General features: G+C 49.8%; 1 protein-coding gene across 2 annotated transcripts in view; it reads right to left on the reverse strand.

Moving 5' to 3' along the window:
- Window positions 1–3,685: 3,685 nt before the first annotated feature.
- IARS1 (isoleucyl-tRNA synthetase 1) overlaps window positions 3,686–27,553 on the reverse strand; it is a 126,681-nt gene continuing 102,813 nt past the window's right edge. Inside the window, exons 32-35 of one of the 2 annotated variants that reach the window (XR_003754397.1) lie at window positions 25,894–26,037; window positions 21,376–21,528; window positions 18,096–18,251; window positions 4,139–4,222 (exon numbers count right to left, since the gene is read on the reverse strand). Coding sequence is in view for 1 of the 2 variants with exons in the window: in XM_029050023.1 (XP_028905856.1) it covers window positions 4,140–4,222; window positions 21,376–21,528; window positions 25,894–26,037 (380 nt within the window). In the remaining variant the exon portion in view is untranslated. Of the gene's footprint in view, window positions 4,223–18,095; window positions 18,252–21,375; window positions 21,529–25,893; window positions 26,038–27,553 lie in introns of both variants that reach the window. The other variant, XM_029050023.1, reaches the window with a different exon arrangement.

Here is a 27,553-nt window from a genome sequence, read left to right on the forward strand (position 1 = left end):
CTGACAAGCGGCAGAGCCGGGATTAGAACCCACGACCTCTTACTCCCAAGCCCGTCCTCTTTCCGCTAAGCCACGCTGCTTCTCACTCGGATACACTCGGGGGCCCAAAACTCCTCCCCAGGCTGCTCACCTCCCTTCTGCTTTGGGACCTGGAGCGGGGATTTGCTAGTCTTTTAGCTAGCGGGTCAAGAGGGAGTAGTAGGGTGGGGAAGAAAGCTAAGGGAGATTTGGCGGGGGTGGGGAGGGAAGGGGGCGGTGGCCATGCTATTCTGACGTGCCAAAGTGGACACCGATGGTTGCTGTATCCTTTCCGCTTCCCTGGGAACCGAAGCAAAATGGCAGGTAGCGTGGCCCAGCGAAAAAGAGCACGGATCCGGGAGTCAGGGACTCGGGGACTAATCCCAGCTCTGCCGCTTGCCCGCTGAACGACCTCGGTCAAGTCGCGACTTCTCCGTGCCTCCGTTTCCTCATCTGTAAAATGGGGTTTCGATACCTCCTCTGCCTACTCGGTCCATATACTCGTTATGGGTCTGCTAATTCCGTTGTACCGTACCCTCCCAAAAGCTCAGTACAGAGCTCTGCGCTGATCGACTGACTGGACTGTGAACCCCATGTGGGACAGGGACTGTGTCAACCTGATTATCTTTCATCTACTTCAGCGCTTAGTAGGCTGGGCACGTAGGAAGCGCTTAACAAACACCTCTATCACTGTTCTTATGAGCCCCAGCAGGTTCTGCCATTTCTGTCAGGCGGCCGCCCAACGGGCCACCCTTCTATCAGCATCGGGAGTCCTTGGGTGAGGGCAAAAGTCACTGGGAGACCTATGGATCAAGCGGGGCAACAACAGAGAGGAGGCCATCTTCGGGGAAATTAAGGGGAGAATTAGTGAGCCTTTGGGCGGGGAACGTGGCTACCAACTCTGTTATACTGTACCCTCCCAAGCCCTCAGTACTGTGCTCTGCACCCAGCAAGTGCTCAATAAACCATCTGATTGATCGACCGACTGCTAAGAAGCACCGACCCCAGACACTCGGGCTCAGAGAAGCAGCTAGGCAAGTAACCGGAGACCGCTTCAGCTTCAAAGGAGACTGCAGAACACTGCTGGCTCAGCTTCTTGCCTTTTACATCAGGAAAGGAGCGAAAACGGTGCAGGTACACAGGAACATCAGACTGGGCAGGGGGTGGGGGAAGGAGCCAGGAGGGCGGGGTGCAAAGTCAACGGATCATCTTGCCTGTAAGTGAGAAGTCCCGGTTCTCGGAGGATCGGGTGAGAGGCGTGGAAGGAAGCCAGGCCCCAACTCCTCTATCCTCTACAGCTCCGGAGAGATGGACGACTTAACCGGGGTTGGCTGCCCCAGAATTTCCTCTGGGAAACTGTAAAGGAACATGTGCTTATTAAGAAGCGGCATGGCTTAGAGGAAAGGGCACGGGCTTGGGAGTCGGGGGACCTGGGTCCTTTCTAATCCCGACTCCGCCACTTACCTGCGGTGTGACTCTGCGGTACCTCAGTTTCCTCAGTTGTAAAATGAGACTTCAATACTGTAGACTGGGAGCCTCTTGTGGGCTGATCACGCCAATCTGATTACCCTTTTGGTCTACCCCAGTGCTCGAAACATAACGAGCACTTAAATACCGCAATTATCATTATCCACAGGGGAAGTGACGCTTGGATGAGGTTGACGGTGAAGCGTGGTACAGGTAAACGTCCACGAGACGTAAGGAACGTCTGCTACAGCTGAATAATGCCGTCTCGTGCGGAATAACGTTTTAAATAAGAACTGTTTCACTGAGTTTCGTCGTATAGCCAGTTCTGCCATAATGAGGGGTGGTACGGCTGAAGAACCTCATGTTGACAAAAACATCACGTGACTTTGTGAAGCCATTTCTCCGACCACACTCAGTGCGGTAACCGGACGGAGGCATTTTGCCGAAAAGTTCCTCAATTCCCCAATAGCCTGTTATCCAAAATGGATACTGAAAATAAGCATTTTGGTGTAACTGTTTTCCAGCGTGCAGATGAACTTCATTTTGTGCATTAATTTGAAGCACTTATTCCCCACCTGGGAGCACACAAAGGCAAAGGCCACTGGGAAATGGAGATGATTGCAGAATTTTATGATCCTATTTACCCCCACCACAGCACACTTGTGTGTATGTTTGGTATTTTTTTTTGAAAACCTCTCTAGCTGTAAAGAATTTTATGTTTTGTCTCCCCCAGAGGAATGCTAACTTCCTGTGGGCTGCGAACGTGTCAACTTTGCGCTTCTGCACTTCCTAAGTTAATCAATCGACGGTATTTATTGAGCACTTACTATGTGCAGAGCACTTTTCTGAACACTTGGTAAAGTACAACGGAACAGAATTAGCAGAAACCTCCCCTGCCCATAATGAGCTTAAAGTCTAGAGGGGAAGACGGGCATTAATATGAATAATTTATAATAATTTCAATTTCCGTTCCCTGTTGCTTCCGCTGAGCCTCTCCCCCCCGAATTTAAAAATAATAATTTAAAAATAATTTTAAGGAGCTTCTATTTGATGAGGTGGTGGATGGGCAGCCACTGGAGGTCTTTGAGGAGTGCGAAGGCACGAACTGAATGTTTTTTTGGGCGACAGATGCTCCGTGCAGCAGAGCGAAGTAGGGATCGACGTGGGGAAGGGACAGGAGGCCGGGTGGTCAGAGAGGAGGCAGGTGCGGTAGGCAAGGAGGGATGGAATAATCGCTTGAATAGGTACGGTAGCAGTTTGGATGGAGAGGAAAGGGTTGACTTTAGCAATGCTGCGAAGGTAGAACCGAAAGGATTCGGTGACAGATGGAATAGGTGCGTGGAATGAGAGCGCCTAATACAGCGTACCGCATTTAGGGGGAGTTCAAAAACTGCGGCTGCTAATGCTATCAGTACTCCTCTCCCCTCCTCCTAGGTTAGATTATCGTACAGTTGAAAAAAAATCGTGTCTGGGCATAGGGCTGTCGCGCCAGCTGCTTTCCAACGATATACTAACAAGGAATTAAAACTAAAATCCCAGAAAGCACTACATACAGATCATTTCTTATGACCAACTACTAATGCATTCAGTACATGCTCAATAAATACAAGTGAATGAACAATCACTCCCAATATTCACCCCAGTGTTAAAGAAACAAAGTATGACGTTTATTACGCTGCAAGAAATTCTGGCACTTTCTTTTCCAGCGCAGGTAACTGATAGCAGCCTCTCAAGTTTTAACATCTCTTCAAACGGTTGTCTCGGTGCAGTTTCAAAGGGCCTCACTCTACTCCCACAGTATCTGGAATGTGCACTTTTGTAGTTTGCCAGTAATTTAATGAACAAGCACGTTAGCGGGACGGGGACTGTGTATTTGACCTGATTATCTTGTATCCACCCAGCGCTTGGCACATAGTAAGTGATTAACAAATGCCACAATTATCAGTCAAGCTATTTGATGATATTCACCCTTATGTCAAGAAGTTACCCACGGGTTTTTAATCCCATTTACTCTGGGGCGGGGGGGAGGAACATGGAAAACACGTGTAAAAACGGAAACCAAATGAAAAGCCGCCTTTCGATCGCGGACAAGGTGTCCAAATTTCAGACTCCATTAGCATCTGTACTCCTCGAGGATTGCAAGATAGCAACACCGATTCCCCAATGACGCAAGCAAGTGAAATAGTACGGAAACGAAAAATTTATTGCGAGAACTCTAGTTTATTGTTTTGGTTTCTGGATATTGAAATAATAATCCACATACCTACATAAATCCAGTTAGCATACACACCAAAAAAAAAAATCACACCACTCTAATTAGTTTCAAAGGTACTTGACCTACACTATATGCTATATTTAAGGTGAAATCTTGAGGATTAGCAATGACCTTTGCATAAAGGATTGGCAGAAGATTGCATCTCTGAGGTACCGATCCAATTTCCGTCAGCAAATTACTGCATAGATATCTAGGATTAAGAGTGGGTATGACTCAAAACGGCTTTTCCCACACAATACGTGAATGAAAATAATTGACTTTGAACCAAAAAGCGGAGCGTTACACATGCAAGTAATGGTCAGAAAGATCTTCTGGGGGCCAGTGTGGAGGAGGGCTGAGCGGGACGAAGCGTCCACACAGCCGTATTTGAAAGAAACACTCAGCATTCGGCCGTAGTTGGAGAAACATGAATATATACAGTCTTCATATTCAATGACTTCATACACGTTTCTTCTGTAATCTCTGGCAGGGGAAGGAAAGAAGAAGAGAGAAACCAATGGTTAAAAGTACTATTTAAAAATATTCACAAACTAACTGCTTTGCTCTAAATTTCTGACCCTGAACCATCCGGAGTGGATTTTGGTAAACCAGTTGGCACTGGTCAGCTTCAGGAGAAAACACTCCTCTAGACTACGAGCTTACTGTGGGCGGGGAACGCGGCTCTGGTCCACTGTCCTCTCCCAAGCGCTTAGTATAGTGCTCTGCACAGGGTAAGCGCTCAATACCACTGACTGACTCTTCTCCATGCGATAAGCAAGCTACGTGGCGCGTCAAGGCATCCCCAAATCCGTAACCGTGGACCACCGAGGTGACGGCAAAATGGATGCTTTTACTACAAGATTCACATTCCGACGCTGGTCCGGGTTGTTTTAGGGCAGACGGGCTCAAGGATGCACGGGGGATTTTAAAGCAAATCATGTACTGAGAATAGCATTATGTTATGTCCCGTATATGTAGACGACCAGCTCTACCGTAAGGCTTGATTTCAATACGTGTTTTGGCCAGAACAGGATTAAGGAGGCGGGGACTGTTCTGACAACATGGGCCTGATTGGGGTTAGCGGGCCATGTTACTCAAAAAGCTGCTTGTATGCAGCATCAAAATGGCCAAGTACCACAAGGCACGTTTTCCTTTACGGAGGCTTTTCGTAAAAAAACCACAACACTAGGATCACAGGTGAACTGACGTGGAGAGACACACACGTACGCTATATGTATAAATAATCTAAACCAGGGTTTTCCCAGCTTCCCCCTGTCACCCATCGCTAGGGAAGCAAAGCAGGAAAGCAGCAGCATTAGCCATCATTTGGGGGAACTGATCGAAACCCAACGGCTTGCTGTTCCTAGCGGCCCGTTTCCGTTCCCCGTTGCTTCCGCTGAGCCTCTGCCCGTCCCAAACATCAGGCACAAGGCTCCCTCCGCCCCTACCCCTTGTCCCCAATCCAGGTCCTCGATTTCTTTGCGTGTACTAAGCTATTTTAACCCAGCCCGGCTGACGTCAGCCAGGAAAATACTGAGTGGGTTCGAAGAGTTGGGAAAGCATGCCGAGCCTGCCCGGAATGGCATGAGCGGCCTCCGCCGGAAGAAAATCTGCACATACACAAAATGAGAGAGACAGTTTCCCGCATAATGTCGTCGCCGCGACAGATTTCGACGACAAGACTCCTCAACCCAGCTGCATCTCCCTGGTTGGGTTTTTTCTTATATTATAGATTCAGAAAGGGGCCCAAGTTGGAATTCTTTATGGAAAAGATTCCAACCAGCGAGCCACTGTATCCTGGGTCGCAGTAAGCCACCGAGTGTACCACGCGCCTCAGGGAAGCTTTTATTTTCTCCCCATCCTTGTGGCTCTTCCACTGCAGTCTTTCCTGTCCCTCAAGCACCACTGAGGGCGCCGGTTTCTCATAAAATTTCAGTCCTGGCTGAAAATGGTCTTTAATACGGTCTTTATGGATTTTACACATTATTAATAAAAACGTTGTTTAAACCTGACAGCCAAGAGACATTACTAAAAAGCTACGCACGCGACTTAAGGGAAAATGACCCCTGCGCTGTTGGTTCAGTGGAAAGAGCTCCGTAAGCACCTCCTAGGCCGTAAGCTCGCTGTAGGCGGGGAATGTGTCTGTTATACTGTACTCTCCCCAATGCTTAGTACCGTGCCCTGCACATGGTAAACGCTCGCTAAATTCATTCGTTCAGGCGATCGTATTTATCGAGCGCTTACTGTGTGCAGAGCGCCGTACTAAGCGCTTGGAAGGTACAATTCGGCACCCAATAGAGACGATCCCTGCCCACAACCAGCTCCCGGTCTAGAAGGGGGGAGACGGACGTCGAAACAAGTAAACGGGCATCAATATAAATACATAGTATTATACACTTCAAATTTATCCTTTCCTGCCTTAACTCTGCCCTCTCCTCCGCCAGGCAAAGCTTCTTCTCCTCCCTCATCGACACCCATGCCCGTCACCCCCGCCGATTGTTCCGGACCTTTAACTCTCTCCTTAGGCCCCCTGTTCCTCCCCCTCCCCCATCTCTCACCCCCAATGATCTGGCCACCTATTTCCTCACGAAAATCAACACGATCAGGTCTGAGCTCCCCAAAGTCACCCCTCCGCCTCTCCCCTCCCCCCCAACAACCCCCTTCCCTACTTTCCCATCCTTCCCTGCAGTATCCTCAGAGGAGATCTCCTCCCTCCTTGCAAGTGCCACCCCCTCCACCTGCGCCTCGGACCCCATTCCCTCTCACCTTCTTAAAACCATCGCCCCTGCCCTCCTCCCTTCCTTAACTTCTATTTTTAACCACTCGATCTCCAAGGGCTCCTTCCCCTCTGCCTTCAAACATGCCCACGTCTCCCCCATCCTAAAAAAACCCGCTCTTGACCCCACTTCCCCTCCAGTTATCGTCCTATCTCCCTACTACCCTTCCTTTCCAAAATCCTAGAACGAGTCGTCTACAATCGATGCCTAGAATTCCTTAACTCCCATTCTCTCCTAGACCCCCTCCAATCTGGCTTCCGTCCCCTCCACTCTACCGAGACTGCTCTCTCTAAGGTCACCCGTGACCTCCTTCTTGCCAAATCCAATGGCTCCTACTCCATTCTGATCCTCCTTGACCTCTCTGCTGCCTTTGACACTGTCGACCATCCCCTCCTCCTCCATACCTTATCTCACCTCGGCTTCACGGACTCTGTCCTCTCCTGGTTCTCCTCTTACCTCTCTGGCCGATCATTCTCGGTCTCCTACGCTGGAGCCTCCTCCCCCTCCCAGCCTTTAACTGTTGGAGTTCCTCAAGGGTCAGTTCTTGGCCCTCTTCTGTTCTCCATTTACACTCACTCCCTCGGTGAACTCATCCGCTCTCACGGCTTTGACTACCATCTCTACGCAGATGACACGCAGATCTACATCTCCGCCCCTGTCCTCTCCCCCTCCCTTCAGGCTCGCATCTCCTCCTGCCTCCGGGACGTCTCCACCTGGATGTCGGCCCGCCACCTAAAACTCAACATGAGCAAGACTGAGCTCCTCATCTTCCCTCCCAAACCCGGTCCGCTCCCAGACTTCTCTATCACCGTGGATGGCACGACCATCCTTCCCGTCCCGCAGGCCCGCAATCTCGGTGTCATCCTTGACTCGTCCCTCTCGTTCACCCCACACATCCTATCCGTTACCAAGACCTGCCGGTTTCACCTCTACAATATCGCCAAGATCCGCCCTTTCCTCTCCACCCAAACGGCTACCTTACTATTACGGGCTCTCGTTATATCCCGGCTAGACTACTGTGTCAGCCTTCTCTCTGACCTCCCTTCCTCCTCTCTCGCCCCGCTCCGGTCTATTCTTCACTCCGCTGCCCGGCTCATCTTCCTGCAGAAACGATCTGGGCATGTCACTCCCCTTCTTAAACACCTCCAGTGGTTGCCTATCGACCTCCGCTCCAAACAAAAACTCCTCACTCTAGGCTTCAAGGCTCTCCATCACCTTGCCCCTTCCTACCTCTCCTCCCTTCTCTCTTTCTACCGCCCACCCCGCACGCTCCGCTCCTCCGCCGCCCACCTCCTCACCGTCCCTCGGTCTCGCCTATCCCGCCGTCGACCCCTGGGTCACGTCCTCCTGCGGTCCTGGAACGCCCTCCCTCCTCACCTCCGCCAAACTGATTCTCTTTCCCTCTTCAAAACCCTACTTAAAACTCACCTCCTCCAAGAGGCGTTCCCAGACTGAGCTCCTCTTCCCCCTCTACTCCCTCTGCCATCCCCCCTTTACCTCTCCGCAGCTAAAGCCTCATTTTCCCCTTTTCCCTCTGCTCCTCCACCTCTCCCTTCCCATCCCCACAGCACTGTACTCGTCCGCTCAACTGTATATATTTTCGTTACCCTATTTATTTTGTTAATGAATTGTACATCGCCTCGATTCTATTTAGTTGCCATTGTTTTTACGAGATGTTCTTCCCCTTGACGCTGTTTATTGCCATTGTTCTTGTCTGTCCGTCTCCCCCGATTAGACTGTAAGCCCGTCAAACGGCAGGGACTGTCTCTATCTGTTGCCGACTTGTTCATCCCAAGCGCTTAGTACAGTGCTCTGCACATAGTAAGCGCTCAATAAATACTATTGAATGAATATATACACATCATTAATAAAATTAAATAGGATTATAAACATGGGCATATATACCCACAAGCGCTGTGGGGCAGGGAAGGGGGTAGAGCAGAGGGAGCGAGTGGGGGCGATGGGGAGGGGAGGGGGAGCAGAGGAAAAGGGGGGCTTAGTCCAGGAAGGCCTCCTGGACAGGTGAGTTTTCACCACTCTGGAAATCCAGACACCCGGGAGCTGGTTTCGGTTCTATCCGCCGAGGCCCTGCCGTCGACGGTCAGGGTTTCTGACCAAAGCACCGCCCAGGGCGTACCGCAAGGCGGACAGGCCCGGCAGGAATGCTGAAAAACAACCGGTCAAACCAAGTGGCAAAGACGGCGGCGGCGGCGGCTACCGAGGCCGCCGCCTCGCTGGCCAGGGCACCGTGTGGCGACGGCTTGGGCTGTAAGGGGGGGGGCCTGCCGCACCCCTCCCCGGCCGCCTTCTGTGCCCCGACTGAAAAGGGCCAGGCAAAGGGAGCGCGGGCGGCGTGGCACAAAATCAACTGCTTCGTGCGGGCTCTCCCTTCTGCACTTTCAAGACCAAAGCTCGTCGACCGGAGAGTACCGTCCCCGGGGTGGGGGGGAGGAATAAAGATCAAGGGCTTTTACGGCTTTGAGGGTAGCCCAAAATCGTGAGCTAGTACCCAGCGGTAACTAAAATGACTGCTTCACATGTAAAGTCCCTGCGTTACTAACGTTTCTGGAGCAGGGAGGAATCCGCGTGCCCACCGCAAACCGAGACAATGACCGGCACAACTTTAGAGAAGCGGTGTGGCCTAGCGGAAAGAGCAGAGGCCTGGGATTCCGAGGAACTGGGTTCCAATCCCGGCTCTGCCACTTCTCTGCTGCGCGAGTCACTTGCATTTCTCCGTGACTCAGTTCCCTCATCTGCAAAATGGGGATTCAATGCCTGTTCTCCCTCCTACTTAGACTGCGAGCCCCATGTGGGACCGGATTATCTGGCATCTACCCCGGCATTTATTACACAAGCGGTTGACAAACGCCAGGGTTCACTCCTTCAGATCTAGCTCCTCTGACATCGTTCGGGAAGCAGCATGGCTAAGCGAAAAGAGCCCGGGGCTGGGAGTCGGAAGGACCTGGGTTCTAAACCCGGCTCCGCTGCTTGTCTGCCGTGGAACCTCGGGCAAGTCAAACTTCTCTGCGCCGCGGTTTCCTCATCTGTAAAATGCGGCTTAAGACTACGAGCCCTCTATGGGACAGGGACTGTGTCCGACCCCATTATCTTGTACCAAGCACAGCGCATAGTACCCGGTACACAGTAAGCCCCTGAAGCCGCAATTATTTTACATATATTTTTACATTGTTTATATACATATACACATACATACACACACACAGGGAGGTGGGAGAAAGAGAGCGAGAGAGAGGAAAAAAAAGAAGAGAAAGAGAAAGGGACAGAGGGTGTGCTTGCAAGAACTCAAAGATCCCAATTCACATTCCGGTTTTCTGTATTTCCGTCCGTAGCAGTTCTTTAGCTCTATTTTAGTTCATGGTTCCTGGTTGGGTACAAAAACTGAAAAACCGTCAAAAACAAAAATTAATTTTTAGATGCTGACCAAAAATATTGACACACCTCGGGGAACTGGAGAATCTGGCTTCCTGTAATTAGGAAGAGGATGATTTAGATAAAAGCTTAACGAGAGGCAAGGAGATGAACAAGGTGATGCGTGGCATCTCTCGCACTCAGAGCAGAGAGAGATTTCTATTTTTTTTTTTTTGGTAAGTTAGACTAAAAACCCCTATATTTTTTAAGATGTTAACTGAAACTTTATAAAGTCCCACGTTAAAGATCGAGTGTGAGGCGGACAGGGCTCACTTCTAATTACGTGGTACTGGAAGTAAATTTTTATTCATGCTGTCTTTTTTTTAAAAAAAATTCAAATAAACGGAGCCCAACCAGATAATGAAGTCTCTGGCAGATCTTCAACAGACGGTCACAGGTTGAAAATCGCTATTCTAGAAAAACCAATCAGACACCTCCGGGTGGCTTAGTTTCTGATCTTAAACAGCAGACTCGTGCCTCCAGATTAACGTCCTTGACACGAGCAGTGCCTGCTTACGGATCAGGCCCTGCGGTCTTTCCAAATTTTGATATACGGCCACGTCCTTTCTCCAAAGTTTCAAGAAGCTAGGTAGAGGACCGTTGGGGATGGAGAGGCTTCTTCCAGCACAACCCACACGGTGATCACGCTACTGTGTGTTCATTAATATCATTTCACTAAAAAGGGCGCGCTCCGTTAGCGGAGTCGGGGGATCCGGTCGTTCCAAGTACTGAAGGAGGTAACCCCGGACGCAGGCGTGGGGCGTACGGAGTCGGAGGACGTGGGCTCTAAAACCAGCTCTGCCGCTTGAATACCGCGTGATCTTGGGCGAGCCGCTTCTCTACAGATGAGGAAACCGAGGCACAAAGCGGGGATGAACTATCCGTTTTCCCTCCTATTCCGACAGTGGGGCCCATAAGGGACGGAGAGCGCACCCGGCCTTGCTGTTCTGCATCTACCCCGGTGCTCAGTACAGTGCTTGGCACGTAGGATGAGTTTACTTGGAGAGTGAGCGAGGGAGTGCCCGCCAGGACGGGGCAAGCGAGAGTAGCGGGCGAAAGAGAGGGGCGTGGCGGAGAGAGGGAGGGAAATGAGGGAGAAATGGGGAAGACATGAAGAAGTAACAGAAGAGGCGCAAGCGGAAGGGGGGGAATCGAGGAGGACCCTAGGTAACGTTAGAGACAGGGAAACAGGAAGACGGAAAAAGTCAACGACAGGAAAAAACAGGCACCCAACTTGGGAATTTTCCTGGCGCTCGGCCAGTATGGAAATAAATCCTCGCTTTGACTTGCATCGGGTGTACCTTCTAAAAATAAAAGCCGCATCTAGCGAGTTGTGAATAACGAACCCAGTTCTCCCACGGCCTCAACAACTCCCCGGGTTTAAGCGGGGCACCTCTGGAAGTCGCATTAACCGTTTCGGGCGCCGCCGCCACGATTTCCCGCCTGGCACCCTCGTGGCCTGGCAGACTTAATGAAGCATCTCTAAGTACCGAAAACTCTCAGAAAGCACTTAGGCGCTGGGAGACGCTGACTCATTGCGTATTAAGGCTTTATATCACACAGGCATGCACTTTTGTTGGAAAGCAATAATTAAATTGACAAGTGAGTTAAACGATGATTTATAACAAATCCACCGTGCTTTCACCCCTCTGGTTTATTTATGCCCAGACCCGGCAATCTCCACGGCCGAGTGACCGAAACAAACGCTACCACCCATCTGCGGAGACTCGGCCGATTATTTCCCGGCCCGATTTCGGGCCGTATTTCGGGCCATATTTCAGTCCAAACAACTTTAAGATGCTCAGATTTTCTGGAAATCAGGGAAGCACCTGGGGGTGGGGGTGAGGGCGGTGGGTGGATTTTTTAATTTTGAAAACGGTATTCGTCAGGTGCTCACCACGTGCTGGGCACCGTACTAAGCGCCGGGACAGATACAAGTTAATCAGGTTGGACACGGTTCACGTCCCATGTAATAATAATAATGTTGGTATTTGTCAAGTGCTTACTATGTGCACAGCACCGTTCTAAGCACCGGGGTAGATAGAGGGTAATCAGGTTGTCCCACGTGAGGCTCACAGTCTTCATCCCCATTTTACAGATGAGGGAACTGAGGCCCAGAGAAGTTAAGTGACTTGCCCACAGTCACACAGCTGACAGGTGGCAGAGCCGGGATTCAAACCCGTGACCTCTAACTCCCAAGTCTGTGCTCCCGTTCCACTGAGCCACGCTGGCTCACGGTCTTGATCCCCATCTTTCAGATGAGGTAACTGAGGCCCAGAGAAGTTAAATGACTTGCCCCAGGTCACACAGCAGACACGTGGCGGAGTCGGGATCAGAACTCAGGTCCTCTCGACTTCCAGGCCCACGCTCCATCCCCTAGGCCACGTCAACAGTGGGAGGGAGGGAAGGACCCAGAGAGAAGAGATAGGGGCTGTGAAGGGGAGGGAAGGCGCTACGGCGGCTCCTCCTCCTCCTCCTCCTCCTCCACTGTTGCCCCTGCACTTCAGAGATCCTTGCCCAGGGTCCCGAGGGAGGTGAGGATAGCTGGGCAAAACCGTGGCAGAGTGAGGAGGTGCTGACACCTTGGCCAAAATGGGGCTGTAATGCAATGGCCAACGATCCCCCTAAAAATATGACTGTTCCACGGGTTTTCAGTCGGGTCTTCTACTTGGCCTCAAGGAGACACTCATTCATTCGATCGCATTTATCGAGCGCTTACCGTGTGCAGAGCACTGAACTACGCCCTTGGAAAATACAATTCAGCAATAGAGGCAGTTCCTACCCACACCGGGCTTACGGTCTAATAATAATAATAATGTTGGTATTTGTTAAGCGCTTACTATGTGCTGAGCATTGTTCTAAGCCCTGGGCTAGATACAGGGTAATCAGGTTGTCCCACGTGAGGCTCACAGTCTTAATCCCCATTTTCCAGATGAGGTCACTGAGGCACCGAGAAGTCAAGTGACTTGCCCAAAGTCACACAGCTGACAGTTGGTGGATCCGGGATTAGAACCCATGACCTTCGACTCCCAAGCCCGGACTCTTTCCACTGAGCCACGCTGTCTAGAAGGGGGGAGAATTCATTCATTCGATCATTATTTATTGAGCGCTTACTGAGCGCAAAGGACTGTACCGTGCACCTGGGAGAATACACTGTAACAGTAAACGGACACATTCCCTGTCCACAGTGACCTTACTTACAGTCTAGAGGAGGACTGGGTTATTACTTCCACACTAGTCTTTATTAAGATAACAATAATGATAACCATTATTATTATTATGGTGGTATCTAAGCGCTTACTATGTGCCAAGCACTGTACTGAGCACCGGGGTGGATACGAGATGATCAAAGATGGAACCAGTGCTTGTCCCTCATCGGGCTCAGGGTCTAAGTGGGAGATTCACCCCCATTTTACAGGCGACAAAACTGAGAGGCCGAGACATGAAACGACTTGCCCGAGGTCCCGCGGAGGCAGGTGGCACGGCTGGGGCTGGAATCCGGGTCCTCCGACTCTCGGGCCTGTGCTCACCCCACTGGGTCACACTGCTTTGTGAGTGCTTCCTAATGGCCTAGGAATATGCCCGTTTGACCCCTTCTTTGGTGGGTTTAGAGAAGCAGCGTGGCATAGCGGGCAAGAGCCGGGGCTTGGGAGTCAGAGGACGTGGATTCTAATCCCGGCTCTGCCACGTGTCTGCTGTGGGACCTCGGGCGAGTCGCTTCACTTCTCTGTGCCTCCGTTACCTCATCCGTAAAACGGGGATTGAGACCGAGCGCCCCTCGTGGGGCAACCTGATTACCTTATCATCTACCCCAGCGCTTAGCGCAGTGCTCGGCATGTAGTAAGCTCGTAACAAACACCATCGTCATTATTATTAGGGATTTGACTGGTGGTAGAATTTGGGGTGTAGAGGATCAAACGTGGCACATTCCCGACAGACTGGAGAGCACCCAACTCTTTTAGCACGCTAGTATTGGAATGTCTTGAGCTCCTCCTGACTTTGAGAAGAAAGGATGGACCACAGAGTCATCAAAAGAATGGGGCGGGGGAGGAAGGGCTAGGGAATCACGGTTCTGGAGGCGGCCTAGGCCAACAGCGAGGGGGGCAAAGGTGAGAGAATGGCATGCTGTCTCCTATGTCCAAGAGCCTGTAGCCAGGGTCCACAGGAGAGAGTAGAAGGGCGGGGGGAAGAAGCCGTGGGGAGAGAAGGATTACTTATAGGCCAATATCCGCAATTCGATCTCGAGGGCTGTTGCGTCCTGCCTGTGAAGAGTGCTTCCCAACCCATCTACGACGACACACCAAGGTGCCGCTGAAAGCCTCTCTAAGGGACACCTGGAATTTTGGCCACGTTGGCTGGGAAGTCAGAAGCACGGGTATGTTAACTGGGCATTGCTGGAGATCGCTCACAACCCGCTCCCCAGAGCAAAAGGAGGTGTGTGCGTCCTTGCCTCACGGTGAATGAATGAATCTGCATCCCCCGGGACACCTGCGTTCTGTTCATTGAAAAAGAGAAGATTCCCCTTATTGGTTTTGAACTTTTAAGGGCAAAAGTGCATGGGCAGTAATTGCTTTTGCAAAGTACCAGCTGTGCATTCAAGTCAATTCCACTCGGCTGCATAATTTACAGGCCATCCAGTCCACCTGGAAAGAAGCTCAGCAGAGGAAAGGCAGAGAAAAGGCAGTACTCGGTCACCAGAGCGACTCACTGGATTATCTTTTCTAAATACGGAGGCTGCCGTAAGAGAGAAAGTAACTTGGAATCCAGAAATTCCAAGCATCCATTTTGATGAGTTTGGGGAGGAGGAGGGGCGGGGTTGAAAGTTTCACTATTTCCACAACCGAAGCACCTTTTTCCTAACGGTAGTTGAGGGGGCCCAATGAAGGCCCGACACGTGCACTGTTTTAAGAATGGCCACTCTTTGGCATTTTTCATCTTAGTGGCGCCCAGACTGGGCTACCAAGGAATCGACTCGGTTGTTTCCGACGACCCAGTGACTAAAAGAACAGTCAACGAGACCCGGCACAGGGCCCCGATCATTTTATCCTTCCACAGGGGTAGAGGGTCTCCATTTTCGTGACTGAAAATTTCACAAGCATTACAGCGCCTGTCAAGAGAGCTGCGCTAGAGGAAATCCAATCTTCCCAAGTCACATCATTGCCTTTTTAGCTCGGCATAATGAGCTCCCTACTAGGCAGGACTCATTCTTCACACTTGCTTTTTAAAGACAGCTAAGGATTACCGGTATTGGGTAATGGAAAAAAACATTCTCAAATACTCCTCGTGGTAAAGCAGTAGAGTTATTAGGAACAAACACAAAGGTAACAGAGAACACACCTGCTGAGACTAATGGCAGGCTGTGGTAACGGTTTTAACATACATCAATGGTCCTCATTAAGCAACCACGGAGTCTGCCCTCAGGTACATAAAACCATCAGACTCAGAACCTCACTTCGCACCCCAGACGCTCGAAACCGTCCTTCAAAAGGGCCGATGAAAACGGCCATATTTTCCGAAGCAGAAAAGGATACGTGGAGTCATCTGATTGCTCCGTTAACGCATCCCCAGAACTTTCCATTTATTTCAATGAAACCGTTTCCTTAAAGCCTTGGGAGTGGGTACCGTGTCGATGTGATTCTCGGGCACGGCCTCTTCGGGATATAACCTGCCTGACTTTCTGATCACGGCCAGTAACGGTAGAGAGAGTCGAAGGGAAAGACAGATGGAGCGCGCTGGGCTCTCAACTCAGGAGCTGAATCTGAAAAGGGATGGAGCCGGGAACCCGTCGAGCCCCGAATGGAAAAATACGGCCACGACTGGCGGTCACAGAAGGAAAGACCTGTCCCGGTTCAGCTCCGGTGCTTAACTCCCCCCCCCCCCCAACCCCTTCCTGTTCCGCGAGTTTCTCCCTTTTTCTCCCCTCAACACGGCTTTTCCGATTCGTCCCCCATTTCCCAGCGGCCCCCACGCACAGCACCTGTGCCCTGGGAGCAACCAGGAAAGAGGCCAGCGTCACCAAGTTAAGACCAACGTGTTAAACCGAAACGGGGTGCAAATTCAGAAACAAATTTAGTTTGCTGTACCTTGAGACGCCTAAAGTCGAAAACTTCCTGTAGTTCTTTCCAAATAAACTGAATTGCCGCTAGAGAAACCGACAGCTGGAAATAACCACTCCTGACAGTCAACCTACTACGGGGTGCTACAGCTCCACAGAAGAGAGTCAAACTGAGAAACGAAAATATTTTCACGGGGCCATTCTGAAGTGACCGGCACTTTATGAGTCCAGACGGCAGAACGGGGGATGGGGACGGTGAGAGAGGGGGACGCGCCGAGACAAAAGGGGAAAAGAGGAAGAGAGGGGCTCAAGGGGGATGGAGAAGCAGGGGAGAGAGGAAAAAGAGGGGAGAGGAGCGACCTGTCCACTGCTGCCAACAGGCGGAAACAACAGTAGTAACGGTGACCAAGATTCTGTCAAAGGAGGAGGTGGTGGAGGCTGCCAGATGGTTTCCCATTGCCCTGGCTAAAAACAGGCTCACAGTGGATCCTGCCAGATACCTTGCAGGCAAAAGAGCAAAACCTCCCAAAACGTGACCGCCCTACCTACGGTGGGACGTCTCGTGACGTTAGTAGCCACAACTGTGCTGGCTGCTCTGTCCCTGGTAACCGTATTTAACGGACCACTGTGGGTGGATTTCAAAAGAGTAGTTTGGGGAAGAAAAATGTCCACAAGGGGAACGGATACAGTGTCCCGCATCATTAGACTCCAGAATGAATTCGGGGTGGGGGGGGGGGGGGAGAAAAGCCCTTTATGTAACGAAAGGGGGTTGGTCGCGGACCCAAAGAGGACGGCCTATTTACAGGATGCAAAAAATAGCTCGTAAGGCATTCTAGAAAAAAGATCGGGGACACCAAGCTAAACTTCGGGACCTTAAATGTCACTCCCCGCATCTCTCTTGAAGGAGAACTGCGAGAACGGTATTTGCGAAGCATGTTGCACCTCATAATTACAAATATATAAGCAGCTCTCACTTTGTGCCTACGGTTTCTTTCCAAGGAGAAGCAAAGCAAAATTTATGTAAAATGAATCAAATTTTACACAAGCCAAAAATAAATAGCATGGCCCAGGGGGAAGAACATATGGCTGGGATCTCCAAGACCAGGGTTCTAATCCAGGCTCTGCCACTTGCCTGCTGTCTGACCTTGAGCAAGTCACAACTTCTCTGTGCCTCAGTTTCCTCATCGCTTACATGGAGATCCAATACCTGCCAGGCTGCGAACACCACGCGGGACAGGGATCGAGTCTGATCGGCTTGCCCTGCATCCACCCCGGCTGTGAGCACACGGTAGGCTCTTAAATAGCATTATTAATTACTATTATTGTAACTGCGCAAGGCAAAATCCGGGCAAATGAGAATCGGTGTGAAAAGACCCACTGTCGGACGAGTCAAATCGGAATGGCTAACAATCTTGAGAAGAAATACCTAATTTGGAACAGTGTTCGAGCTGGGCCAATTAATCCCTTGTTTGGTCCTGCCGTCTCTAACCCCAGTGTGAGAGCTATCCACGATGGCTCACCACACATTTTAAACAAGCAGAGAATAAAGAAGGTACCGCTAAACTCACACCGCTGATGGGCTAAAAGGTTGCACTCCATGGGTTTACTTCATGATAACTTCAACCCAGAACGCGGTCCTCTTAGATTTCTTCAGGGTCTAACGTTATTTACTATTTTAACTAATGTCCGGCGGAATAAAGAGCACACAAGTTAACTACAGGGCTCATTTTAAAACTAGGTGGGAACAGGAACCCCTCTGGAACATAAGAACTGCATTCAGAGTGGTTAATAAGTGGTGAGGCACAGCAAGGTAATAAATAGCCAATGTGGAAACGGGTGCGGGACGAGTGGCCAAATCGTTCCGATGACTGATGCCGTTTTATAGCTGCTTTCACATAAAGAGTTCCTACACACTCTTAAGTGTTTCGAAATTTAGAGGAAAAAATGAAGTAGCACTCATTTGCCAGCACAACTGACCCACACTGTGAGAAGGACAAATTAATCTTTCTTCTCCCCAGGTTACACTCTCACGACTACCATCGAAGCACTTGGGCACTCATGACCTTCCTTCGAACCTTTCTACAGAGCAACTTACCTATGCTTCTATTCTGTCGATAGTAATTACAGCATTTGGTAGATTATAAAAGAAGTAGCATAGATCATCTCTGCCCTGAAGGATCTTGGGGGGATGGAGGGAAGAGGCAGACACAGATATTACAGCTTAAGAGGAAGTAATGGAGTAGATAAGTGCCTAAGTGGGAGAAGAGAAAGGGGTTAGGGTTCTGTGAGCACTTCCATCTGTAATTTATTTTAGCACTTGCCTCCCTAACTAGATCTTAAACTCCTTGAGGACAGGAATCCCCGCACGCTAATCCCATTACACTCTCTGTTGAGACCACTCCTCTACGTTTCATAGCTCAGATGATATTCTTGTTTTATCTGGGGGAGCAGAAGATATGAAATGGAGATCACCGAAGTCACAATTTCAGAAGGGTTCTGAAAACGCGGCGAACTTTTTCTCGGTTCCAGGCAAGGAAGAAGGGTGAGCAAGGAGGAAGCAGCAGAACGAAGCACAGAGTAGTAGGTTGGCTGGATAAGCTGGGATGTAGTGGGAAAAGAGAACTGACAAATAGGACAGAGAGAAAGCTGAGTGAGTGCCTTAATGCCAATGGTTAGGAGTTTCTGCCTGACGCAGAGAGGAACAACCAATGGAGGTTTCTTCCTTTTCAGAATGTGAGACCCATGTGGTACAGGGTCTCTGTCTCACCTGATTATCTTTAATAATGACGATGGCATTTGTTAAGCGTTTACTATGTGCCAAGCACTGTTCCATGCACTGGGGTAGATACAAGGTAATCAGGTCGTCCCCCGTGGGGCTCCCAGTCTTAACCCCCATTTTACCGATGAGGTAACTGAAGCACAGAGAAGTTACATGATTTGCCCGAAGTCACACAGCTGGTAAGTGGCAAAGCTGGGATTAGAACCCATGACCTCTGACTCCCAAGCCCGTGCTTTTGCCTTTTGCTTTATTCCTGTACTTAGCACCTGGTAATCATTCATTCATTCGATTGTATTTATTGAGCGCTTACTGTGTGCAGAGCACTGTACTAAGCGCTTGGGAAAGTACCACACAGCAATAAAGAGAGACCATCCCTGCCCACAACGAGCTCACAGTCTAGAGGGAAGAGTTGAGTGGAAGAGAGGATTTGGGAGGGAAGCTGAGGAGTTCCACTTCAGACACACTGAGGTTGTGATTCTGCTGAGAAGCGCGTGTGGACATGTGTTGGAGGCAGGAGGAGATGTAAGACTGCAGAGAACAGAAGTGTTCAAAATTCGTGAGGTAGATTTGGGGGTCAACAGCATAGGTGGTAAGTAAAGCCACGTGGGTGGAATGTAATGTGAGAGGAGAAAGGAACCCAGAACAAAGCTTTGAGGGATGCTCACAGTTAGGGAGTGAGAGGCAGTGTGAGAAGCAGCGGGGGGCCAGTGGACAGACCACGGGCCTGGGAATCAGAAGGACCCGGGTTCTGATCCCAGCTCCACCATTTGTCTGCTCCATGACCGTGGGCAAATCACCTGGACTTCTCTGTGCCTGAGTTCCCTCATTTGCAAAATGGGGATTAAACCACTGAGCCCCACGTGGGACATGGACTGATTAGCTTCTATATGCCCCAGCGCTTAGTACAGTGCCTGGCACACAGTAAGTGCTTAATGAATACCGTTAAAAGAAAAAAAAAAAAGAGGCGGCAGAGGAGCGGACTAAAGAGATTGAGAATGAATGCTGGCAAAGAAAAATCAGGAGAGAACTGTGGCAGAAAAGACAATTTCACATAGGAAATCCAGGAGAAAGGAATGGTCCATGGCGTCAAAGGCAACCTAGAGGTCATGGTGGATTAGGAAGGTGCAGAATCAATTACCTTGGCCATGGAGGAGGTCATTGGTGACCTGGGAGAGAGTGGTCTCAGTAGAGGGAAGGAGACGGAAACTGGATTGAAGAGGTTCAAGAAGGGAGTGAGAGACCAGGTAGTAGAGGCAGCAGGTATAAATAATCCCTCTGAAGAGGTGGAGTTGAGAGGAATGGGCGATGGGGAAATAGCTGGATGGTTCCATGGGATTGTTTTAGGACAGGAGAGCCAGGGACCAGTTTTCAGGGAGAGGGGAAGGAGCCGTTAAAGACTGAGTGGTCGAAGATGGGAGCCAGGGACAAAGAAGAATGGGCGCGAGTGTTCATGAAAGGTGTGAAGTGATAGGATATGGGGGGGGGGGGGGGGGGGGGGGGGGTGTGGCGGCGCGGGTGTTTGTGCTCTGAAATCAGGAGATTTTAAATGAGATGCAGCCAAGAAGAAAGAGAGCACGGCTGGGAGGGTAGAAGCGGGCAGGGGAGATGAGGTGCAGAATCAAGCACGCCTTCCTCCTATTTGTACGTTCTTATAACGACAAAAATTATAGTACTTGTCAAGCGCTAAGTGCCGCGCACTGCAGTAGATACAAGTTAATCAGGTGGGACACAGTCCCCATCCCACACGGGGCTCACAGTCTAAGTAGGAGAGAGTAGGATATAATCCCCATTTAACAGACGAGGTAAGTGAAGCCCAGAGAAGTTAAGTGATTTGCCCAAGGACACACAGCAGACAAGTGGGAGAACCGAGATCAGAACCCAGGTCCTCTGACTCCCAGGCCAGTGCTCTTTCCACTAGGCCATGCTGCTCTTCACACTACGGGTCTATCTCCCCGATAGATCTAAATCTCCTTGTGGGCAGAGATCACGCCTCTAAACAGCGTGGCTCAGTGGCAAGAGGCCGGGCTTGGGAGTCAGAGGTCGTGGGTTCTAATTCCGGCTCGGCCGCTTGCCAGCTGTGTGACTTTGGGCAAGTCACTTAACTTCTCTGTGCCTCAGTTACCTCATCTGGAAAATGGGCATTAAACCTGTGAGCCCCACGTGGGACAACCTGATCGCCTTGTATCCCCCAGCGCTTAGAACAGTGCTTTGCACATAGTAAGTGCTTAACAAATACCATTTTTGTTTACATCTACTGTCCTCTCCCAAGTGCTTAAGAAGTGGATGCTCCTAAGTGCCATTGATTGGCTGATTAAATGCACAATGGAATAACATTAAATAACTCTGGCACACGAATGTCGTAAATCTTTTAGTCTTCCGCAAATAAGAGGCACTTTATAGAAATCAAGCTTTCAGTACATTAAACTGAAAAAGAAGAGCTGGCTTTTGAAACATTTTAATTTACAATTACTAATGAGGTGGAACGTTAAGAGAAACTCAATTTTACCCAAATGACAAATTTTAAAGATTTCTGGGCCAAGGAAAATCCATAACTGTCCCGCAGCCAAGTCTTCTCACAGGAAAAGAGCAGGCTTACCTTGGGTTTGAGCATCATTCAGATAGAGTTTTAGCCTTCTGCTCCTGAGCCCAAACACTTTCGCTGCTTCGTGTAGAAGACCTCGATAAGTAAGTCCATTCTGGCCGACCGGGTTTTCCAGGAGAAGTGTGCCGACCACTCCATTCAGACACTCTAAGGAAACATAATCCGTATTAGCAAAGTCTTGATTCTCGGACAGCCCTTCCTTCAGGTTTCATCTTTTCCTTATTCCCGCCACAGCGATACGGACCGTTCAACTATCTGCACATAAGTAACAGGCGCCTTCACACTAGAGCATTTACAAACAGTTCTCATCCAAAGAGCACCAGGAACCATTTTCTCTAAGTTGACAAATGGGCCAAACACCCAGAAGAGGCAGTCTTTAGGAGACGGTCTAAAGTATGAATGAACTCAATAATTCAGACTCGAAACTCACCACGCAAATAAGCAAAGAAAGTCCTATCATTTTGCTCCAGCTACTGAAACTCGCTGTTATAAATTCAGTTTTAAGACTGCACGCAAGCCGACTGACTGATCATCCGATCATTAGGACGGGGATCGTATCTTCTATTATATTCTTGCAAATGGTACAGTGTTCTGCACGGGGTAGGGACTCAATACTGATTAGCTGTGATATACACCCTCTACCATTTTTAAAACAATTTTGCTCCCATTGGTCTTGCGATTCTCCTTTCCCTCCTATCTGTAATTAACTCTGTCTGGTTCCCCCTTTAGAATGAAACCTCCTTGAAGGCAGGTACTGTGCCTTTTATCTCTACTGAATCAATCGATGGCCTTTATCGAGCACTTACATGCTGCAGAGCACTGGACTAGGCGATGGGGAAAGTGCAATAGAGTCGGTAGACACACTCCCTGCCCACAAGCAGCTTAAGCTCCTACTGTCCTCTTCCAAATGCTTAGTCCAGCGCTCCGCACCCAGTAGGTGCTTAAAATACACGATATTGATTAGAATGATCCAAAGTCAACACTGTACAGTGCCTTCTCCGTCCAGGGACCCCAGATGCAAAGTAGTCACTATATTCTAGAAGCAAACCTGAGGCTCCAAGATGCCAGTTACCAAAAATAACTCTGCCTTCAGGATCTCAAATCTTACCGGTAAACTTTTTGAGTTGGCCCTTTTCGTTATCTGTAGGCTTTTGGTACTGCATTTGTTTCGGGAAAGGGCGAAAAACCGAAGTCTGAGCCAATACTTCGTTAATTCTTTGGGGACAATCTCTAGAGAGTAAACTCACTGTGGGCAGGGAATCTGTCCGCTCTGCTTAGTACAGCGTTCTGCCCATAAGAAGTGCTCAATAAATACCACTGATTGATCAGAATTTGTAACTCGTTACGACAAGGAGCTGTGCGCAAACAAAAAACGTCAGAAGATGTAAGAGGGGATCGCGCTAATCCACTACAGTTTCTGGATGGAGGCGTAGGAAAGTACATCTGTAACCACGGGGGGGTCGACGTCAAGGAGAACGACCACTGTTCCTTCGTGGATCAATGTTGGCAGTGTTGGAGACGGAATCCTGGGCGGGAAGGATCACCGGGTCTGATCCAGTAATGATGTTACTTAGGTGTCTATATCATTTCCTACTATTACACGGCTCAGGCAGGGAAAGAAAACACTCGAGCCACGACGGTCGTTCAATCAGTGTTATGTACTGAACGCTTACTGTGTGCAGGGTACCGTTCTAAACGCTTGGGAGGGTGCAGCGTTGGTCGACATATTCCCCGCCCACATGGAGCTTAGGGTCTAGAAGGGGAGGCAGACATAAGTATAAATTACGGATCCGTACACAAGTGCCGTGGGTGGTATGCATATCGAGCGCTCAAAGGGTAGTCATCCAAGCGCACAGGTGATGCAGAAAGGAGAGGGAGTCGGGGAGGAGGGCTTAATTGGGGAAGGCCGCTCGAGGCAGATGCGACCTTAATAAACCTTTGAAGGTGGGTAGAGTGGTGGTGTGGAGGATTTGGAGGGGGAGGAAGTTCCAGGCCTGAGGGAGAGGATGTGGGGAAGGGGTCGACAGCGAGATCGACAAGACCGAGGCACGGTGAGCGAGCTGGTCCTACAGGAGCAAAGCGTGCAGGCTGAAGTGTAGTAGGAAAGCAGTGAGGAAGGGTAGGAGGGGGCGAGCTGACTGAGTGCTCTCAAACTGACGGTAAGGAGCTGCTCTTCCATTCGGAGGTGGGTGAGCAGCCACTTGGGGGTTCTCGAGGAGTGGGGAGAAGTGAACTGGACTTGTTTTCCAAAAAATGATCTGGGCAGCGGAGTGAAGTATGGACTGGAATGGGAAGGGACAAGAGGCAGGGAGGTCAGCGAGGAGGCAGATGCGGTAGTCGCGGAGAAACGACAAAACTGCGGGTGCAAGATACGGGTGGGTTTGTGTTGCTGAGAGAATTTCACACCCATATTTTGACTGCCTCAAGTCCAAATATCACAGTTTCAGGAACAGCTCGTATTAGCTTCATGTCAATTCTTGTCTGCCTCAAAATTACCCCCCAAAAACCCAAAAAACCCAGAGGGGGGGGGAGAAAATATTTCTGAACAAAACAAAGCCTTCGCATTAAAGAAGGGGACCAAAAATACAGATTTGAAATGCAAGAAATTCTGCTTTTTACACACTTGGGGTTTCTGGTTTTTTCTTCTTCTTCAACCCCTTTAGTTGCCGGCATCGGTCTGTAATCCTTACTAGCCGGGATTTGGTTCCCGGGGATTCGGTGAACCGTAAAACCAGCAACTCTAAGTCAGTGTGAAAGTCCAGATTTCATTGCAGCCCCTCGTTCCGGCATCAATAGTGTAGCATTTACTGAATACCCACTGTATGCTCACTGTGGGCAGCGAACATGCCCACCAACTCTGTTATACGGTACTCTCCCAAATGTTTAGTACGGTGCTCCGCATACAGTAAGTGCTCAGTAAATAGGAATGATTGACTGCACTGTCCTAGACCGTGAGCTCGTCGGGAGGAGGGACTATGGTATTGTACTCTCCCTCAAATGCTGAATACAGTGCTCTGCGCACAGTAAGCGCTCGATAAATACGACCATTTGATTGACTGATACCAAGCGATTGAAGCGGAGTCAGGAACTGACACATTCCCTGCCCACAAGGAGCGTACACACTACCGGGGGAGACAAAAATATTTACAGCAAAGCCGGTCAGAAATAAATACAGTGAAAAGGCCAAGGAAGGTGTAAATAAGCTCAACTACGCGTCGGGGGCCGGAAGATTAATCAGGGAAAACTTGCTGGAGAAGGTGGGATTTTAGGAGGGCTCTGAGAAGCAGCGTAGCTCAGTGGAAAGAGCCTGGGCTTGGGAGTCAGAGGTCACGGGTTCGAATCCCGGCTCTGCCACCTGTCAGCTGTGTGACTGTGGGCAAGTCACTTCACTTCTCTGGGCCTCAGTGACCTCATCTGTAAAATGGGGATGAAGACTGTGAGCCTCACGTGGGACCACCTGATTACCCTGTAGCTACCCCAACGCTTAGAACGGGGCTCTGCACATAGTAAGCGCTCATAACAAATACCAACATTATTATTACGTGGGAAGAACTCCGGTCTGTCTGACGTAGGCGGGGAGGAAGGGAGTTCCAGGCTGGGGGGAATCTGAGACCATTTGAGTGGGCTCTGAGCAAGGACTGGGGCCCTGGGCCCAAGCCGGTGTCACATAGGGGACCCCACGAGGTTCCACCCAGACTCTCTTGCACCCAAATTCCTGGCAGGGAGACTTCATTATTCCTCTACCGCCCTACGCTCCCGATTTGAACCGGTCTGCTGAAGGGCAGGATCTGTGAGGATCCACGACCTATTCGGGTTTTAAGGTGGCCAGATTCCAGAAAACGTGGCACCGTCCTGCTGCCTAAAAGGCCCGGTTGGGCCCTACGAGGATCCTGCTTTACGGTGGGGCGGCAGGAGAGAAGACCCCTCCGCCAGAGTGGGGCAGGCCACCGCCACTGCCCCGAACACACTCGATAAATTAATCAGTGGTATTTACTGAGCGATTACCGTGTGCGGAGCGCTGTAGTAAGGACAAGGGAGAACGCAATTCAGCGCGATAGCAGAAGACATAAATCCCATTTCCCTTTGTCCCCATCCCCTCTCCCACGCTGTCCTCTCCTTTTCTCCCGTTTGCTTTCCCTGCCTCTTTCTGGCACTACCTCTTAGTAATCTCCACCCCTGAGTTATACACAGAGCTTAATTCTCCTTGTCTGGGCAAGAATCGGGATGGGTGCGTTCCCAAAAATCAGCTATAACGCGACCCTCATGAAAGTAGAGATACGCCTGCACAGTTTTCTTATCCCAAATGACCCCCATCTGTGCACATTTTCATCTCTGTCTGGAGATGTCTGTACACCGCGCTGCCCCCAGTAGACTCAATAAATACCTTTAGCCCTATCTGCAACTAAAATCAAGCCACCCCCAAGTTACCAGCAATGACTCAAGCCGTTCACGCTTGCAGTGGAACCAACCACGGTAAGGAGCCCCATATTCAAGGTGCCCCATTCACTGTACCTTGTGGCTTTACGTTCAATAGCTGCAAATTGATATAATTGCAGAGAAGGGCAGCAGGACCGTTAACTGCTGATGGGACTGACCCAGATGTCACGCACAGTGTCTCTCCACGCAGGGCCAGCAGATCGGTTTTATTTAGTACCTCTGAAAATAAGGATAATAGAAGTCATGAGATCACAGGATAGCCCGAAACAACCACTTTTCCCTTGATTGGCTACTGACTTCAATGCATCTCCGCTATTTCTTCTGACAGTGATATCTACTAGGAAATTTAATTTCATAAGGGCACTATTTTCCGACATCAAGGAAAACAAAGAAACAGTACTGCATGTTACGGACTGCATCATTTCATTTTCATTTTATACATTGAGATGGCGAAAAAAAGGTGCTTAGAGGACAGATGCAGGATAAATTCTTCTTCCACTTCGCTGGTATGTGTCCTCAATTCTTCCTAGCTTTAAAAGACCCACAACAGCAGCCCATAAACCTGCTTGTGTTCCTCCCGCGATTAGACAGAGATCACGCAATCTAAATTTTATTCCTATGTACAGAAAATGTAGCTAACTTAGAAGAGAGCAAGAGTGCACACCTGTGTCCTCTGTTATCAAAGAGACACCTGACGGTGAAATCCTTCCTGGGCTTACGAATGTGGCTGAGGAAACCAATAATGATAATAATGATGATGGTACTTGTTAGGCACGTACTATATGCCAAGCACTATTCTAAGCGCTGGAGGAGATACAAGTTAGTCAGGTTGGCCACAGTCCCTGTCCCACACTGGGTTCAAACTCTTAATCCCCGTTTTGGAAAGATGAGGTGACTGAGGCACAGAAGTTAAGTGACTTGACCAAGGTCACACAGCAGCCACATGGCGGAGCCGGGATTAGAACTCAGGTCTTTCTGACTCCCAGGCCCGTGCTCTGACCACTATGCCATGCTGCTTCTCACACGGTTGGGAGTCGATCGCCGACGCGTGACTCCCTTTCTTGAGCAACTTTTGTCCGTCGAGATAGTTCCCGGCTGCACTGACAACAAAAATACTAACGATAATAACAATTATGACATTTGTTGAGCACTTACTATGCTCCAAGCACTGTACTAAGCGCTGGAGTAGATACGAGATCATCGGGTCCCACCTGGGGCTCAGAGAGTAAGTAGGAGGGAGAACAGGTATGGAATCGCCATTTTGCAGATGAGGGAACTAAGGCCCAGGGAAGTGAAGTGACTTGCCCAAGGTTACACAGCAGACTTAATAATAATACTAACAATAATTTGGTATTTGGTAAGTGCTTACTACGTTCTAAGCGCTGGGTAGACAGGTTGTCCCACGTGGGGCTCACGGTTTTAATCCCCATTTTCCAGATGAGGTAACCGAGGTACGGTGCTGAGTGGCGGAGCCGGGATTAGAACCCATGACCCCTGACTCCTAAGCCCGGGCTCTTTCCACTGAGCCAAGCTGCTTGATGGTAACCAGTCAAGGAGCTGCACATGTCTTTGGTGACAGTAAAGTCCAGATCTTACAGCCAGAGGGAAGGTCGGACACCTAAACGGCCTTGTAGACCCGGTGGCGTAACGTCTCACTGTTACCCTATTATTGTCATTATTATTATTGTTATGGCATTCGTTATGCGCTTCCTGTGTGTCAAACACCGTGCTAAGT

This window comes from Ornithorhynchus anatinus, chromosome X1, assembly GCF_004115215.2.
Source record: "Ornithorhynchus anatinus isolate Pmale09 chromosome X1, mOrnAna1.pri.v4, whole genome shotgun sequence".
Taxonomy (NCBI): Eukaryota; Metazoa; Chordata; class Mammalia; order Monotremata; family Ornithorhynchidae; genus Ornithorhynchus; species Ornithorhynchus anatinus.